General features: G+C 37.9%; 1 protein-coding gene across 8 annotated transcripts in view; it reads left to right on the forward strand.

The window, feature by feature from the left end:
* CD44 (CD44 molecule (IN blood group)) overlaps positions 1-16,141 on the forward strand; it is a 61,734-nt gene extending 45,593 nt beyond the window's left edge. For 7 of the 8 annotated variants that reach the window (XM_072866214.1, XM_072866215.1, XM_072866216.1 and 4 more), the window contains 4 exons: positions 4,009-4,194; positions 7,494-7,616; positions 9,027-9,105; positions 12,685-16,141. In XM_072866214.1, the coding sequence (XP_072722315.1) occupies positions 4,009-4,194; positions 7,494-7,616; positions 9,027-9,105; positions 12,685-12,901 (605 nt within the window). In that variant the 3' untranslated portion in view covers positions 12,902-16,141. The remainder of the gene's footprint in view (positions 1-4,008; positions 4,195-7,493; positions 7,617-9,026; positions 9,106-12,684) is intronic. The other variant, XM_072866227.1, reaches the window with a different exon arrangement.
* Positions 16,142-16,348: the final 207 nt, after the last annotated feature.

The following is a 16,348-nucleotide window of genomic DNA, read 5'->3' on the forward strand; positions in this document are numbered from 1 at the left end:
TTGCTGTGTGTTCCTCTGATGGGATCTGTTCTTTTTCATTGCTTCTGCCATTATACAGCATTAGCCATTAGCCAGCTATTCTAAAAAAGCAAGGACAGCTTAGGTTATGAAGTTGGAAAGCTGATGACAATGAAAATAAATAGAAAAGCCTGTTTCCTTTTCTTCTTCGTGATCCAATTAGAATAAAAAACATGAAGTCTACTCTGCATATAAGGAAGACAAAAACAGCGTGGGTGGTGGGTTTAGTAAACAACCACACCACAAAGTAATTCTAACAGGTAAAATCCTTCAGTAATGCCAAAATTTGAAGCTGATTCTGGGAAGAAACCTAGTCTTACGGCTACCATGAACAGAACAACAAATTATAACCATTTTCTGTAACTTGTTATCACTCACAGAGTCTTGAGCAACAAAGGAGAATCAATGCCTGTAGAAAGGGTTCTTCACTGTCAGTACTGATATCTGTAATGTAAAACACACTGTAGTAGCACTTGACAGTGTCCCTGAAGCTGGAGATCTGTGGTAAGCCTGGGATGCAAGTCAGGGAATTCTCCTGACTGCTGTCTCTATGTCCTTTCCCTGTGCCCACTGTCCTTGGGAATCTTTTGGATTAACTAAAAAAGTGGATGAGAATAACAAATGAAAATGTCTGATCAATACATTGAGAGGGCAGTGATGATGTATGGGAGGACAGAAGGTCTCCCTTCTCTTCCCCTTTTGTGGTGAGAAAAGGGTAGCAGTGTTTTAAAGTGAACAGGAGACTTGAACGTGGTGGGAATGGGAGGGGCACGGCAGCACACACATGGAATTCACAGCTGATTAAATCATTGTAGTAACAGCTGTTGCCTCTCTTGATGGTGCCCACCACGAAGACCCAACTCAGCCACCTCTGCCTTCAGATGATGAACCAGGACAGGGCACTGAAGGCACCATGCATCCCACAGATGCCCCTGGGGATGAGGTCCTTATCACTGCTAGTATGAACAAAGCTGGTGATGACTCTCCTCTGACGGGTACCAGTAAGAATAATGGATCATGCTCATTTCTCATGCCTGGTGTGAAATGAGACATTATTTCTTCTGAAATTGACTCCTTTCCCTATCTTTCTCATCCTGGGGTCTACATTCTTGTTGTGAACTTGCAATGCAAACGTTTTTATGATTTTGTTGCATGTGAACATCCCAACAAGAATTGCTATCTGTTAAGGATATTTTTTCCCTGGGTCCCTTGTTTCTTATGTTCCCCAGCTTTTCTCCAGTTTAATTTCAGTAGAAGGTGATACTGAGAAAGCAATTGATTTGTGGGGGTGGCAGGTGGTATAAATGAATGAGAGACTTAAAAACAGGTTTTCATATCTGATCATTCCTGGTCTTGGCATTGCCAGAGATCCCCTTAATACTCTAAACTTTGAATTAACTTACTGCAATTTATTCATGTAGTTCTGCAAGGTTCTGACTTTGATCCCTAAGCTCTCTGCGTGTTATCCAATTAAAATTATCCCCAATCAAAATATTGCTTTTTTTATTCTAATGTTTTTATTGTTTAATGATGGATTTTTATGACATCATAGTGCTTTGGAACTTTTTGTTTCTTTCTTGCATTTTCTAAAAAAAATTTCTAAGGAAAAATTAGCATGTATGCTTTTCCTTTTCTTCTTTAAAATCCATTTTCATCAGGATTATTTAATCCACAACATTTAGGATTTGCCAAAGAGCTATGAAAACCAGAGATTGTGTGGATTACAGTACAGCTCTTTTCTGTACTCCCTACTCCTGTTTTCTAAATATGGAAGAGACCCTGTAAAGCTTCACAGTTCATTGTCATCAGCCTGTTAAGCTTCATGTGGTGTGACAGATCAACTGCAAATATGAAAACCCAAGTACAATTTTCCAATTTATTCAAATGTTTTCAATCAAGTCATTCGAATCTTATTCCTATGTATTACATGTATGTATTACATAGGAATACATAATTACATATTCCTATGTATTACATTCCTATGTATTACATGTAAATTCCTATGTATTACATAGGAATACATAGGAAGGACTTCTTATACTCATTTTATTCTGAAAATAATATATTTTTTCTCCCTTCTAAATAGTGGTTACTATGTATTTTCAAAACTAATACTTTAGGCTACTCTTGTTTGGAAATGCGTCTTTTGGTTTCTCCTTTTGCTTAGTGATATTAACTTTCGGTGGTGTAATTTTGCATGAATATTAACCTTTATTATTCAGTTAATATTTTGGATCACTTGGAAATTCTGAAAGTGCATTTAGTTAAGCTATGCCTATTTCTTAGCATGCTTTTGTGACATCCTTACTCTTTTGCATCAGCAGCAGTCTTAGCACTGCCAGAATGATGTGTGAAGGATGTTCATTAAATAATTTCATTCCTTAATTTTCCATTTGAATTAATTTTAAATTCTTCTCTTGGGAGACCAGCACACATTCTTATGATCATCTCATGGAAAAAGAGAGATGCCTAAATAAACTTAAAAATAAATTTTTTAATATCATGGAATTGTCAATCTTAAATAGTCAGGTCTAAGTGCCTGCTACCTACTCTTTGGAAAGTCTTTATGTGCTTTAATCCACACTGAAATTTAAGAAATGAATAAGCAACTATTAAAGTGATCAACAGAGTATTAGTGAAGGAACAGACAAACCAAAAATAATATGACATATACAGAAGATCTTGTTTGCTTGTGTTTTTTTTTTCTCACTGTATATTCTACATAGGCTAAAAAAGAAAAAGGTAAAGCTTGTTAAATTAAATAAAAAGGGAAAAATAGGTAAGGTGAGGTTTTGTAAACATCTTTGTTAGCCATCATCACAACAGTCACAACCTCCCCTGATGTTCTGAAACCAGAAGATATAACCCAGGAAGCGTGGGCACCTCACATCGTGGTAACAGCTGTTGCCTCTCTTGATGGTGCCCACCACGAAGACCCAACTCGGCCACCTCTGCCTTCAGATAATGAACCAGGACAGGGCACTAAAGGCACCACGCATCCCACAGATGCCCCTGGGGATGAGGTCCTGCACAGGACCACAGCTAGTACGAACAAAGCTGGTGATGACTCTCCTCTGACGGGTACCAGTAAGAATAATGGATCATACTCATTTCTCATGCCTGGTGTGAAATGAGACATTATTTCTTCTGAAATTGACTCCTTTCCCTATCTTTCTTATCCTGGGGGTCTACATTCTCTGTGTGGACTTGCAGTGCAAAAATCTGTGGTGGGATCTGTGCTGTTGATAGAATTACTTTCTGGACAAGGCATAAGGGACTCCTTGCTGGTACGGCAGTTTCTGTGCTTTGCTGAAGCACGTTTCTGGGTGCCCACCTGACTGTTCTGCAAGACACACTTCGGTGGTTCTGAATCCCCAGCCCCATCTTCCTTTCTTGCACATCAGTGGGAGCAGGCTTGATTTGCTTTGGCACCATGATTGGTGTGGTGGAGGTGCTCTGGTGGGTTAATCAGATGGCTTGTTCCTGTGACTCAGCAGCAGCACCATTACCGAGGAGTGCTGTCCATCCCAGTGGTGAGGGCAGGACAATCATAGAAGAATTACGTACTGTAAATTCTGCCTTCAATTCCTTACTCTTCCTCACTGGTGGATTGCCAGGCAAGACCGCCACAGATCTGGCTGCAGTATGACAGCTCACTCCTGAGTTACAGGGTCAGGTTGTTGCTGCTGTGGTCTCTTCTTCTGAAGGTCTTCCTTCTCCATCTGTCACTGGGATCTTTATGTGTAGTCAACGTCTCCCTCCAACATGGTGAGCATGTATGTGGTGCTCTTAAGCCAGAAGCTCTCTCAGAAGCCAGTGACAGTGTGGAAGAAGAAGGGGAGGCCTTCATGTCTTTTCTCCTTCTGTGCTTTGAATGAGGAAGATGGACATGCTTTCTGGCTTGCTGTGGTACAGGAAAAAGGGAAATAATGTGGGTGGTGGTTTTGTGAGTGCTGACTTTTAAAGCTGATCATGCCGTCATCATGGCAGTCACAGAGTCCGTGGATGATGTTAACCAAGAGAAAGCAACCAAGGAGCCACTGGCACCTAGCACTCCACCTGGAAGTGAAAGTGAACAAGCAAACACCACAGATGGTTCCCATGTCCATTGGATACCTGGAGTTTTTCCAGACATTGAAGATCATCTTAACCAATCGCAGACCCCTCTTCCTACTAGTAAGGACTACAAATTATGAGCATTTTCGTTTATCCATCAGTCAGTTATTATTTTGGACAATGGCGATCGTCCAAAAACGTGTACTAACCATAATTGTAAATTATTGTCATATTATGATTTCCTTTCTGGTTTTTATAGTTGTTTATATCCTGCTTATAAGATGTCATTAAAGGGAATCTCTTCCTGTGCAAAGTAGAGGACATTTGCTAAAAGGCTGAAAACAGTGTTTTGCAAATAACCTTTTCTTATATTCTGTTATCTGTATGTGGTAACACAACTATTAAAGTGAACAGGTGTAAACTTTCTCATCATGCCCATACATATGTGATAGCATTTTGTCTTTCTTTTTTGCTGGGCACAAATGATAGCTATGTAACAGTTAACTGTCTGTCACTTTTTCCCCCATCCATATTCCCTCTACATTATTTGAATATGTATCAAAAGAAAGGTAATTCTCTGTGAAACCTTTTTTCTAGGTGTATTTGCTGTTGGTATCTTGCCAGTGATTAATTATAGCTATGTTACTGGGCTGTAACTGACATGTCATTTGTGAACTTTTTTTTAAAAGGGTTATTCTTCTGATAGAGGTAGTGCAGTTAATGGTAACAGTGTTACACTACATATAGCCTTTCTTTTTGTGTGTGTGTGGTCACATGCTAATAGTACAGGAAATGAACAGATTTATCCTTATTCCCAAATGCAGTTTCCATACAAATAATCATCATAACAGTAAGGTTTTTTCCAAATGCTACTTCTCATGCATACTAATCCAAATACTATTCTCATGCACTTTCTTGGAAGTTAGTGGAACCATCCCAGGGTAGATTTTGGCCAATGCTCTGTGGACATTCTTTGCACATAAGCAAGATTATGTACCTATATTTTTATAGCATTATATAGCAAATGCTTTAAAGATAATTCTGTTATTAATTAATTAATTCATGTTAATTCATACATTGTCAGGTAGAATTTGGCCTACTTTTTTTTTCAGGGTTTTATATAAACCCAGTAAAATCAGCCCTATCAAAATTGCCTAAGTTACAGTATTTTGACATAGGCACAGCAATATAAATGCAAAATATGTATTTGATAGAATTTTATTGGAAAGATAAATCTGATTTTAATAATGGTTTCCTACTACAATAAACTAATTTCTTGACTTTTTCTGCCCTATTTGCTTAATTAATTCAAGCTGCCTCTTTAATTTTATGTGCAGACATTACACACTATGAAAAAACATTTGTTACCTTTCTGTTTTGAGCATATAAAACCTGTAAGAACTGGTTTGAAACTAATTTTCAAGGTGAATGTCTGTGTCGAATCTTTGCCTTGTCAGTGCCCTGGCAAAGTCTCATAAGGCCATATTCCCAAAACTCTTCCTTTTTTCATTTATCTTCTCTTGGTGCTTTTTAAAAACACAATACAAGGGAATTACTAGGCCACTACCATCATCATTAAAAAGTTTATTTATTGGAGGGTTCATTCATTTGTAATGCTGTCCCATATATCTGTAACAGAATGGAAAAGATCCATGAATATTTTGGCAGACTACAGTTAAAGGCTTTCTCTGAACAAATGAATGGCTTGATGTACCATACTACTTTCTTTCACTTGCTTTTTCTCTACAGCAATGTTTAAGCTGTGGTCTGACATCACAGTAATAACTGATCTGTTGTCCAAGTGTCCATGGAATAACAAATCAATCCACTGAATGAATCCAAAAAATAACTGTCAAAAAATCTAGTATGTCATCAAAATGAAATGTAGAGAGCTTTTGAGGATCTCTCCCTACCACTTGCAAGTACCTCCCCAGAGCCAGAACAGCAGGGGACATGACTGAATCCTGCTTCTTCTTCTCAGTGCTCAGGGGAGGGGAAGGGCGAATGTAGCAGTTCTCTAAGTACATGAATTTTAATAAATGTCTGCGTGCCTTTCTAAGGGGCTTTGTGGGGGAAAAGCTCTGGCATTTCTCAAGGATGATATAAAGCACCTTAAAAAAAAAAATCTGCTGAGATGTGAGGTAGACAAGTGAGTATGTTCCTCTTGGTCAGCTTTCTTGGAGGCTAGATCAGGACCCTTAGTTGCTGAATTAGTGCTCTGTCCTTTGTGGTGATATAGCACAAAACAACTCACCAGTCAATAAGTTTCTTGTTGATAAAAATAATGAAAACATCTGAAAGACTCACTAACTACTTCTGGCTAAACTTAACAGAGGGAAAAAACATGCTTCTCACTTTTGTATTTGCCAGCTGCTATTAGGAAAGGAGATCAGAATTGCTGGCTAGAAATTAGTTGCAATGTGTGTTAAAGAAAAAGAACTTTACAGCTGATTAGAAAGTGCTTAATTTGCTCTTTTAGAGTCTGGAAGAATTCAGAGCAGTGGAGATCTGTAATATCTTTTTTGTAGTGATAATGAAGTAGTAGTCCCAAATGAAATCACTATATCTATAGTCTGCTGATAAACTTGGGATATCCGTATGGCAACAGCATAGGCCAGAAATGTAAGTGCATAAAAGTTCAAGCAGTATGGCCAGCATAGCAAATACTTGAGACTGGAAGTATGCATTTTGAGTTAAGATCTAATCTCATCTTAGAACCAAATTACACAACTTATTAAAAAGGACAAGGGGATCCACCTCTAAGTTTACAGAGAGCATTTTTTCTATTAGGAAAAATATTTTGAATTTTTGAAGTCCAACTTTATACATAGCTATCAAATTTAAAAGGATTCAGAGAACTGTCCTTCCATTTTATGAAAGCATTAGAGTTTTAGAAATTCAGTTTTATCTGGTGTAGGAATAAAATTAAAAGTTTCAACATTTCTCCATATTGGTCATTTTAGGTTTAAAGGAAAAAGTTATTTTTGTTGTCTCTCTCTCTTCTTTTCTCACTCTCTTTTCCCCATGGAACAGACAAGATGGTTGACTTGTATGACAAAAACCTCTTCAAAAAGTTGCCAACATTTACATTTTTTCTTTTACATTTTCTCTGGAAAATTTCTAGGCAATTATAATTGCATTTTGGTTCACAAAAGTATAGCATAATCAAAACTGAAACATGAGAGAGACAAGAGGGGAAAACCATGACTTTTGTTACTCAAAATACTAAAACTAGCCATAGTTCAGATGAGTATGATGATTATAGTCTATGTAATAGTTTTCAGTATAAAAACTCTTTAATGACCTCAGCATGAACTTTCTAGAATATGTCTTCTTAATTGTGAAAGTCATAGTCTTTGTACCTTGCTGTTAAATATTCACTAAGCATATTTGGCATAACAGACAGTTTTGTTCTTTAGGATCTACCTCCAGTATATATGATACTCAAGGACCACACAAGGGACATTATGAATCCACTACTTTCCCTGGAGACACCACCACAACAAAAATAGTTTCACAAATAAAGTCAAGCTGGGTAGCAGGTAGGTTTTCAAAGTCATATTTAGCAATTTAAGCACAGAATTGTATTAATATGAACTGAAATAAGAGATGAAAATGTAGGTCAAGTACAGTTGTTCAGGCTTTGTTCTGAATCATATAATATTCAGCATTTTCACTAGTAGTCTGAAAAATGGAGCATATTGTAACTCGTATAATTTTCCAGCAGTATCAAGATAAGAGAAATCATGCATTTGGAGAATGGGATTAAGATCCAAATAACCTTTATCAATTGATATATCAGACAAAATTCAGTAAAGATATATGCGAAGTATCATATACATGAGAATGTTTGGTGAAAATAATAGCTGAGACAAGTGTTGCAGAATAGGGCTTGCAGATTAAAATGGAATAGAAAGAAGCCAACACCATGATACAATTGCAAAAGAATGCAAATAGGTTCTGGGAAATATTAACAGTAAAGTCATTTTTAAAACAGAGAATGTAATTATCCCACTCTACTTAGGCCTAGCAAGCCCGGAGCTGAAGCTCTGTGTTCAGTTCAAGGCATTGCATTAATCACATAGGAAAAAAACAGAAGAGCACAAAGAAAATTTTGGACGGGTAACCTCTGAAGCAGCTTTTGAAGAACTCATCATTTTCAGAGAAAACTGAAGGGACAGTATGCTACAAAACAAATGCTTATCAGCTTTTCACCATGGAGTAATAATTTGTTTCAAATGAAATGTAGGAGACTTGTTAAACAAGGGAAACTTGTTTCAAACAAACAAAATAAAGGAGTTAGCTCTTAGGAGAGGATCTCTGTCTATAACAGTAGCACAGCATAAAGAATAGGCTGCTGGGAAGGTTGTGAAATCTCCTTTACTAAAAATGTTAAGAGCAAATGGAATATTCCTCAGCCATCTTCTTATTGACCCTGTTTCACTGGAGTGAAATGTAGCTGCTGTGACCTCTTAGGGTCTCTTCCAGTTTTGTAGTTCCCTTTTTTCTTTTAGCGTTTGCCCCCAAAATACCACTTAAAGTAAGATTTTAAATGAAAAAATGAACATTTCACTCTACCTGAAAGTCATCCTGCTTTTGTGCCTAGGACTGCAGGTGTATCATGCTAAGCCTTTTCTTTTGCTCTTGGAGTAAATCAGTGATACAACTCCTCTTCACCTATGCCCACCAAGGTACAGCGCTTATAGGTGCTAATAGTGATGGGGTATTTCATCTGAGTTGGCCTGTGTATAGCTGAATGATGTATAGCTGAAAATGTATTCCATTTGCACAGAAGCACTTTGTAAAACAAACGAACATTCATGCAAGCTAGGAAAAAAGTCTGACAGTCTAAAGAATGTAAAAGAGCTTGTGTTCTTGCAGTTCTGTGAAATGGCAAAAATACATGAGATATGTTAACACGCTCTCCTCCCCTCCCTCAATTCTCCCCACAGAGTGGCTGGTCGTAGTTGCTGCTCTTGTGGCACTTGCGTTGATTCTTGCAGTGTGCATTGCTGTTAACAGTCGGAGAAGGTAAGGTAGCCGCTTTACTTTTTCAAAACACACTGCCTTGCTATTTTCTTCATTGAGAGGCTTCAAAGCTTCGTGAAAGAGCAGAGTAGAATAACACAGGAAAGAGCTTCCTCTGCAAAGCTCTGTGACCGGGGGTGTGAGGCCCCGGGTCACCGTGTCCTGCACAGGTCACACATCAGCCTTCACACTCACGTGGAACCATGTGAAGTCAGTAGCTGTATAAACCGTTTGGTCTTTACTTGTAGATGGAAACTAACTGTATATAGATCACAGAGAATTAATTATTGTCTACCTATTACTTATTAATAGGAGAATCCTGTCCACTGAGAGTGAAAACTATGTGAGATGGACATAGACAGTAGCAACCTCAGGATGAGCTGAGTGTAATCTTCGACCATTAACAGTGTTGTCTGTGTACAATGTGAAGGGCTGTATTAGACAATCACTGTCGCAGGATTAATTTGTTCCTTCCAAACAAAAGGCAGTATCACAGCTGGCAGTCACAGGGATATCTCCTAATATTACTATCAGAGCGTTCAATAGCTTTATTTACTCCACTTTACAGATGAAGAAGCTGAGGAATAGAAAGTTGCAGTGATCTGTGCAAAGTTAGCCAGGAAATTTGAAAAAACTCTAGCCTAAAGGGTAGGCTATAATGTTCTTTACTCTTTCTTTTCTCTGAGGGCTGTTCTGAGGTTACCTCTCAATTGTCTTAAACAGCTTTTTGCTACTTGAGTGTTTAAGTTGAACCCTTGAACAGAGTAACTATTTTCTACTTGAATGTTGAATTTGAAATTTTTTATCAGAGTAGCCACATAATATGTGGAGATTTTTGTTCAGGAAGCAGTGAGCAAATTTATTCCTAGTCTGCTGGTTGCCGGAAAGCACATGTTAATGCTTCTGTGAAATAGTGTCAAGGTCCTGCAAAGCATGGCGTGGGTGCTAGAATAAAACACTGCCACCGTGGTGAGGGAGAAACCCAGGCAGTCCCTGCCCATAATGCGGAAGGCTTCTCTGAGACAAAACAGTGCAAACTAAATGCCAAATTGTCAGACAGAGTAAACTGATACAGTTTTGCTGAAGTCAGTAGTGAGGTACCACCTGGTATGTTTGCCCTATGACTGTATCCAAAATATCGGTGCTTCTCTGACAATATTATTAGAGACCGTTAAAATAAGAAAGCTATCAAGCATATGGTGAGACAGAAAACTCCACAACTTTCTTTCTGTGAAGTGATTCTGGAGTTACACAGCCTGAACGGCATGGCTTATTGATTTATATGTTACTCTGTTATGCCTTTAAAAGTAGAGACTGCCATTGTTTCCTCCCTCTTAACCCAGAGTCACCATAGGAACAAACAGGGCCACTATGGCTAATTATAGATTGCATCTGACAAGAAATGAAACAATCTCAGAGCTGTAAATTACGCCCTAGATACTGTTGATGAAAACCATATCTTTTACTTAGAGCTTCCACGCATCTGGGAGTGAGTTGCAAAGAGAGAAAGTGCATGTGGGTACATGTATGTGTACGAATGCATGGATTAGACCCTAGTAATATGTGTACATCACTGTGAGGAAAACTTTTTGAAGCAGGGAGGTATTGTGTTATGCTTGAAACAAGTGGATTTTTTTCTTTCACTTTAGCAGGATCGAAATGATAACATTAATAAATCAAGGATCCTTTCTTCATGTATTCTGATAAGTGCTAACATGCTGAAAATTCATAGAGAGGTAGTTGCTGTGCGGTCAGCATACTGCACATGAATGCCAACTAATCTGAAACTAACACTTGCAGCAGTGCTATGAGAAAACTGGACAGCTGAGAAAGGAGGATTGAACATTTCAGTGTTAGCTGAGCAGTAAGTTGAGAATGTTTCAAGCATTAATTTATTTTAAAAGTGAGAACGATCTGTGTTTTTATTTGTGTAATGCTATCAGTTACACCATGTTTTAAATGAATGCTAACTGCATCATCTTCAGTTTCAGTCTCATTCAGGTTGTCTGAAAAAGCCTAATGAAGTGTAGGCCTCAGTTTCAAAGTATTTAACTTCCTGATTCAGAAATCAATAGATTTAGCCTTTCTAGTTAGGAGGTCTGTATGGCAGAAATTTCAAGCATTTCAAACAAGCAACAAGGCCTTCTCAGTAAATAGCAAATTGCTTGGCTATAGTATTTCCTTTTTTTTTTTTTTTTAAATTGGTGTTTTCATAAGTTATCTTAACCAAAAACCAAAATGGCCAAGGTTCAGTGTGGTCCTATTTATTTATTTATTTATTCCTCTTGTTGCAAAGAAAGAAGACTGCCTCTGTCTAGTGCCTGTTATAAAAAGTGTTAGGATCTCCTTCCAGGGTCCAACAGAAGATGCTGCCCAGCCTGACCATCACATCAGGAAAGACACTCTGAGCTGCTCTTTTGAGAGGCTGTGGAGCTCCACAGCTCCTTGCTGGCCTCTTTTGGCATTTCATGGCTGCAGAGCAGTAATCATTCCCAAGGGTGTGTGTAACTAGCTACTGTGAGCTACTTTGGATAAAATAACCCTCATCTATCGGTCAGTAAGCATGAAAAAAGTAATATTTCAGAAGGATAATAGTATAATTGAACTGACAGTCATTCGGGCAAAATACGCTTCATTTAAGAAGAACGCACTTTAAAGTACAACTTCACAGAGACATTGTCCCTCTTAAGAGAGCTGTGCTTTGTATATTCACTTTACACAAGGCTGTTCAAGGACAAGTAGGATGTTGAGCACTGTGTAGCCAGAGAACCATCTTAACAGTCTGGGGCAAATCTGATAGCTCTATAAGTAGTACTTTTTTACTACCCTGAAGAATATGCAGCCCACATTGACCAGCATGCATCAGTTTTGGACTGGTGACTTCTTAAAAGAGTGTGTGTGTGTGTGTGTGTGTGTGTGTGTGTGTTCATTCAGAGCTACAGATAGAGTTTATTGGGCAGCACTGTGGTGACTGTAACTTTAAAAGCACAGTAGCTATTTCCTACCTTAATTATCATAAGGACCTATGCTGTTGATAGTAGCAAGAGTAGTTCTCCATATTTCCTTGCTGTTGGTGGGCTTCTAGGCCTGACATGCTAATACAAAGAAGGAAAAAGTTATCTTGTATAATGAAGTGAGACCTTGATCCAAATTTTCTGCTATCTCAAGAATGTGAGCATTTCCAGAGGTGTGGTCCCAAGTCTGGATTTAGAATGATCCTGTCCTTTTATACAAAGTTCATAGATGTGGTTATATCCAAATGTTAGAAAATCTTTTCTAGCTTCCAGTAATGAATGTTATTCCTATCTGTAGTAAAAGTAAATAGAAATCGAATAAGTGAGCTCCTGCCAAATTTTATGTATATAATGGTGGATGCTTTCAAAAATAAAATACGCAATATGGAGAAACTTTACACTTTGCATTGTATAAGTCTGCACTGGCAGACAGAAGTTTAATTTCCTCTGCACTGGCAGACACAAGTTTCATTTCCAAGCACCTTTTCCTAAATATTGACTTCCAATTTTTTTCTTATTTCTATTAGTCTCCATTTATAGTACTTATTTTCTTCTTATTTCTTTCTAGATGTGGGCAGAGGAAAAAGCTAGTGATTAACAATGGCAAAGGGGCAGTGGAAGATAGGAAGACAAGTGGATTAAATGGAGATGCCAACAAATCACAAGAAATGGTGCACTTGGTTCATAAAGAACAGTCAAATGACCGAACAGGAGCATGTGACGAATTCCTGACCGTTAATGAAACACAAAATCATCAGGAGCTTGACATGAAGAGTGGAGTGTAATGGTACAAAGTTGCCAAGTAGATCAGAGCTGGGGAAATCAAAATCACATGGAACTTGGACAGGAATTCACAGATGCACTGTGCTACTGATGTCTTTTGAACATAATTAAACATAAGTTTTATTCATTTTTAATCACTTTAAAATGATGTCTGAGTTACAAAATTGACATTTGCTTTCTGAAATAGGATCCCAAGAGTTGCATAATGTTTTAAGTTCCCATTTCCTACAAAGAGGGCACTCACTGTGTCCTGGGTGTTAGGAGGGACACAAGTTTACATCATTGTTCCCCAGATGGAGGGTCTTCACTGTGCGGAGCTACAGAAGTATCCAGTCACTCTATCTTACAGACATTTAAGGTACTAAACTTGCCATGGTACAAGAGTAAGGGAAGAACAAATGTCAAAAGCAAACATCAAGTTTTAACCAAAAAGGCCTCCTATACAATGTCTAAAACGTCAGAATCCTTCAGAAATGCCTTCCAGCCAGGAAGAGCAGTAGATGCATTCAGAGTCTGCCAGTATAAAAAGTGACATTTTTATAATGATTTATGGCTTAGTCTGCAATGAGGGAAACCCAGAAGGACAAAATTGAATTAACTCTATTTTCAAATGTCTATGGGCATACAGCAAGTCTTCTTGGGAGGGGGAATAAAGAGATGAAAACACAAGCTGATACACGATAAACTTCTATACTTTATTATCCTAACAATCTGTACAGTTATCCTTGAGTTTTTGAGGTGTTCATTGCTTTTCCCCCTCCCTCCTTCATTGGTCACAGTTTGTGCATGTTTTTAATGAGTCTGTTAGTTAGGATAATGAATAAAACAGAATGACCCCAGCTCTATCACGCATGCACAAATCAAGCAATTGGAGATCATTAGGGAAGATGACAGTATTTTATTCCTGAAGAATAGGTCTCTCTCTTCTTCTGCTCCATTTTACTTAGGAGATGCTGAGCCTAGTAAAACTTGTTTCCCGTATAATTATTATGTCTTACGAGTTTGCTGGTATTTTAAAAATTGCCTTTCTATGATCTCACTCACTTCCTCTGAATTCTATTTCATTCACGTTTTCCTCTCTGCTTTTTAAAAATACCAAAAGAAACATTGCTTGCTTATTGGTACCAGAAGTTCATATTCTACAGAAAAGATCAAAGAATATTAAAGGAAACTCTCCCAGCCATGTAGTAAAGTAGCTGCAGCTGCATTGTTATATGCTTTTGTTTTGTCCTTATGTGTCTGTTATGTAAAGTATTTGTATTAAGCTATGATGCTGTGCATTATATTGATATGAATTGTCAGAAAGAAAATTATTCACTACCAGTGGTCTGTGCCATTTTTAAGAAAGCATATTGGAATGGAGGGAGAATAATAACTTCTAATTGGGCTGCCTCAAAAAACTGCAAGTAAAACCAATCTAACATAATTGCAACCAGTGGGCTGTGTCAGTTGTGGGATAGGGAATGTCCTGTAGCTGGGTTATTCAAGTGTTCCTGTTCACTGACCATAGCACCTGTCTTTGAAACTGTTCTGCTAAAGCATGTTATTCTGTGTTCTCCATCTGAAGCAATTTGGAGGATGAGTATTCAGCTGGCTAAATACTAACATTAGCTAGCACTGATCTTTACTGGAACATAAAGCACAAGACTGTTGATTATATTTCTCAGTCACAGCCCTCCAGCAGTTTCCCATGTGTTTCATCGAGTTGCTCAGTGCCCTGGTATCTGCAGGCAGATCTTCTCAGGGGCAATTTACGCCTGGGCAAAAGGTCCCAAGACGAGGTGTGATTTTAAAGTACACATAGGATGTTTTCTGACTTTATGTAGAGTCAGCATGTTTAATCTATGAACAGTCACACAGCTCGTGGTCCAAAGGTGTTCAAACAAGCTGAAGCTAATGGGTCAAGGTGATTTACACTCTCAGTATTTGTGGTCCACTATCAAACTTCTCAGTCCTTTCATGTATTTTAATACTGAACTGTGTAGTGGGAAGTCTGTTGACTCTGTGCATTGATTTTTGTTTAATTCCTGTAAAGTTTTTGAGCAAGCTTTTCTATTTGTCATTATAAATCAAAATGATCTGTTGAAGGCTGTGTTTAAAATGGTGTTACGTACTCATTTCACTAAGTATGGAGATCCAGAGTAAGAATTATTCCTCTCTTTAAATCCTAATTGAATATAGGTCTCAATCAAAAGGAGATATTTTATTGTATTGAAGGCTAAATTTTTCTTTAAAAAAAGAGAAAGGCTGTGGCATGTTATTCATCTCCCTATTCAGATGTTTAATGGAGTAATCCACAAACTCCTTCCTAATTTATCTAAAGTTCAGTAGCTATAAATGCATGGACAACACTGGTTGGCTTCTTTCTATATTTTTAAATAGGGAGATGCTCAAGTTCTCTTTACAGAGGCAATGCCATTATTTTATATATGCTGATTCTTTTTAGATTATGTCATGTGATTAATGTGTAATTAAGTTTCAGTACAGTTTCAAAACTAGATGGCCATTTCATATATGTAATATAGTACATATTTTTATTAATCTTTGTTTTATTATTTGAGGGGTTGTTTGTTGTGTGTATGTATTTTTTATATAGAGCACTTGATATATTTGCATATTTATTTAACAGTAATCAGAATGAAAGAAAATATCATCTCTAAATTGTAACTAGAAATAGTATTGCTAAAACCACATTGAATTGTAAAATAAGCTTCCAAAAATAAACTTGATTCCACATTGAGGGTAAAAACTAAGACCAGCATTATTACTGGGAGAGAAGTATTCAGTAGGATAGTTGTGTTCAGTACTGGTGAGCCAGAGGTCATTTTTTTCTGCTTGCAAATTCTAAATCAGGCTCAGCTGAATGCTATGTGACCTCGTCTGCTCTGCCAGCCTCCCATAGGCTCCCCAGATGCTCAGGGAGTTAGCAATTAACTCAGCTTCGCCCTGGAAGCAGACAACTTGGTCCAATTTAAGATCAATCCAGTAAGAGCTTAAAGACTATTCCTGGCTCACTGAACCAATGGCATTTGGGAGAGCACAGCACCCAGCAAGATCCAGCCCCTCCTTCAGGGTGCTGACAGACAAGTTGGGTCTTGGTCTACCCTTGGTGCCTGGGAAGAATGAGGATCTCTCCTAAAAATGCTGAGGAGACCAGGCTGGACCTAGAACAGACCCCATGATTAGCTTATGTTATTCCTTTGTCTTGAACAGTTTTAAATAAATGTAATCCAGACCACCTATCTCATGGAAATACTGTCTAAAGCAGTAAGCATATTTAAGAGAGGGAGGATTGTATGTTTTGTGAGAATGTAATATTTTCATCAAACAGTCCGGGGTGATTGTTTCACCTGTATTTTCTTGAAGATCTTACAAGGAATGTTGGATTAAAGCAGAGAAAGGATATCCAGCTGTCATGTCTACCTGCATGGACGTTTTAAACCCTTTCC

Source organism: Ciconia boyciana, chromosome 6 (genome assembly GCF_034638445.1).
Source record: "Ciconia boyciana chromosome 6, ASM3463844v1, whole genome shotgun sequence".
Classification (NCBI taxonomy): Eukaryota; Metazoa; Chordata; class Aves; order Ciconiiformes; family Ciconiidae; genus Ciconia; species Ciconia boyciana.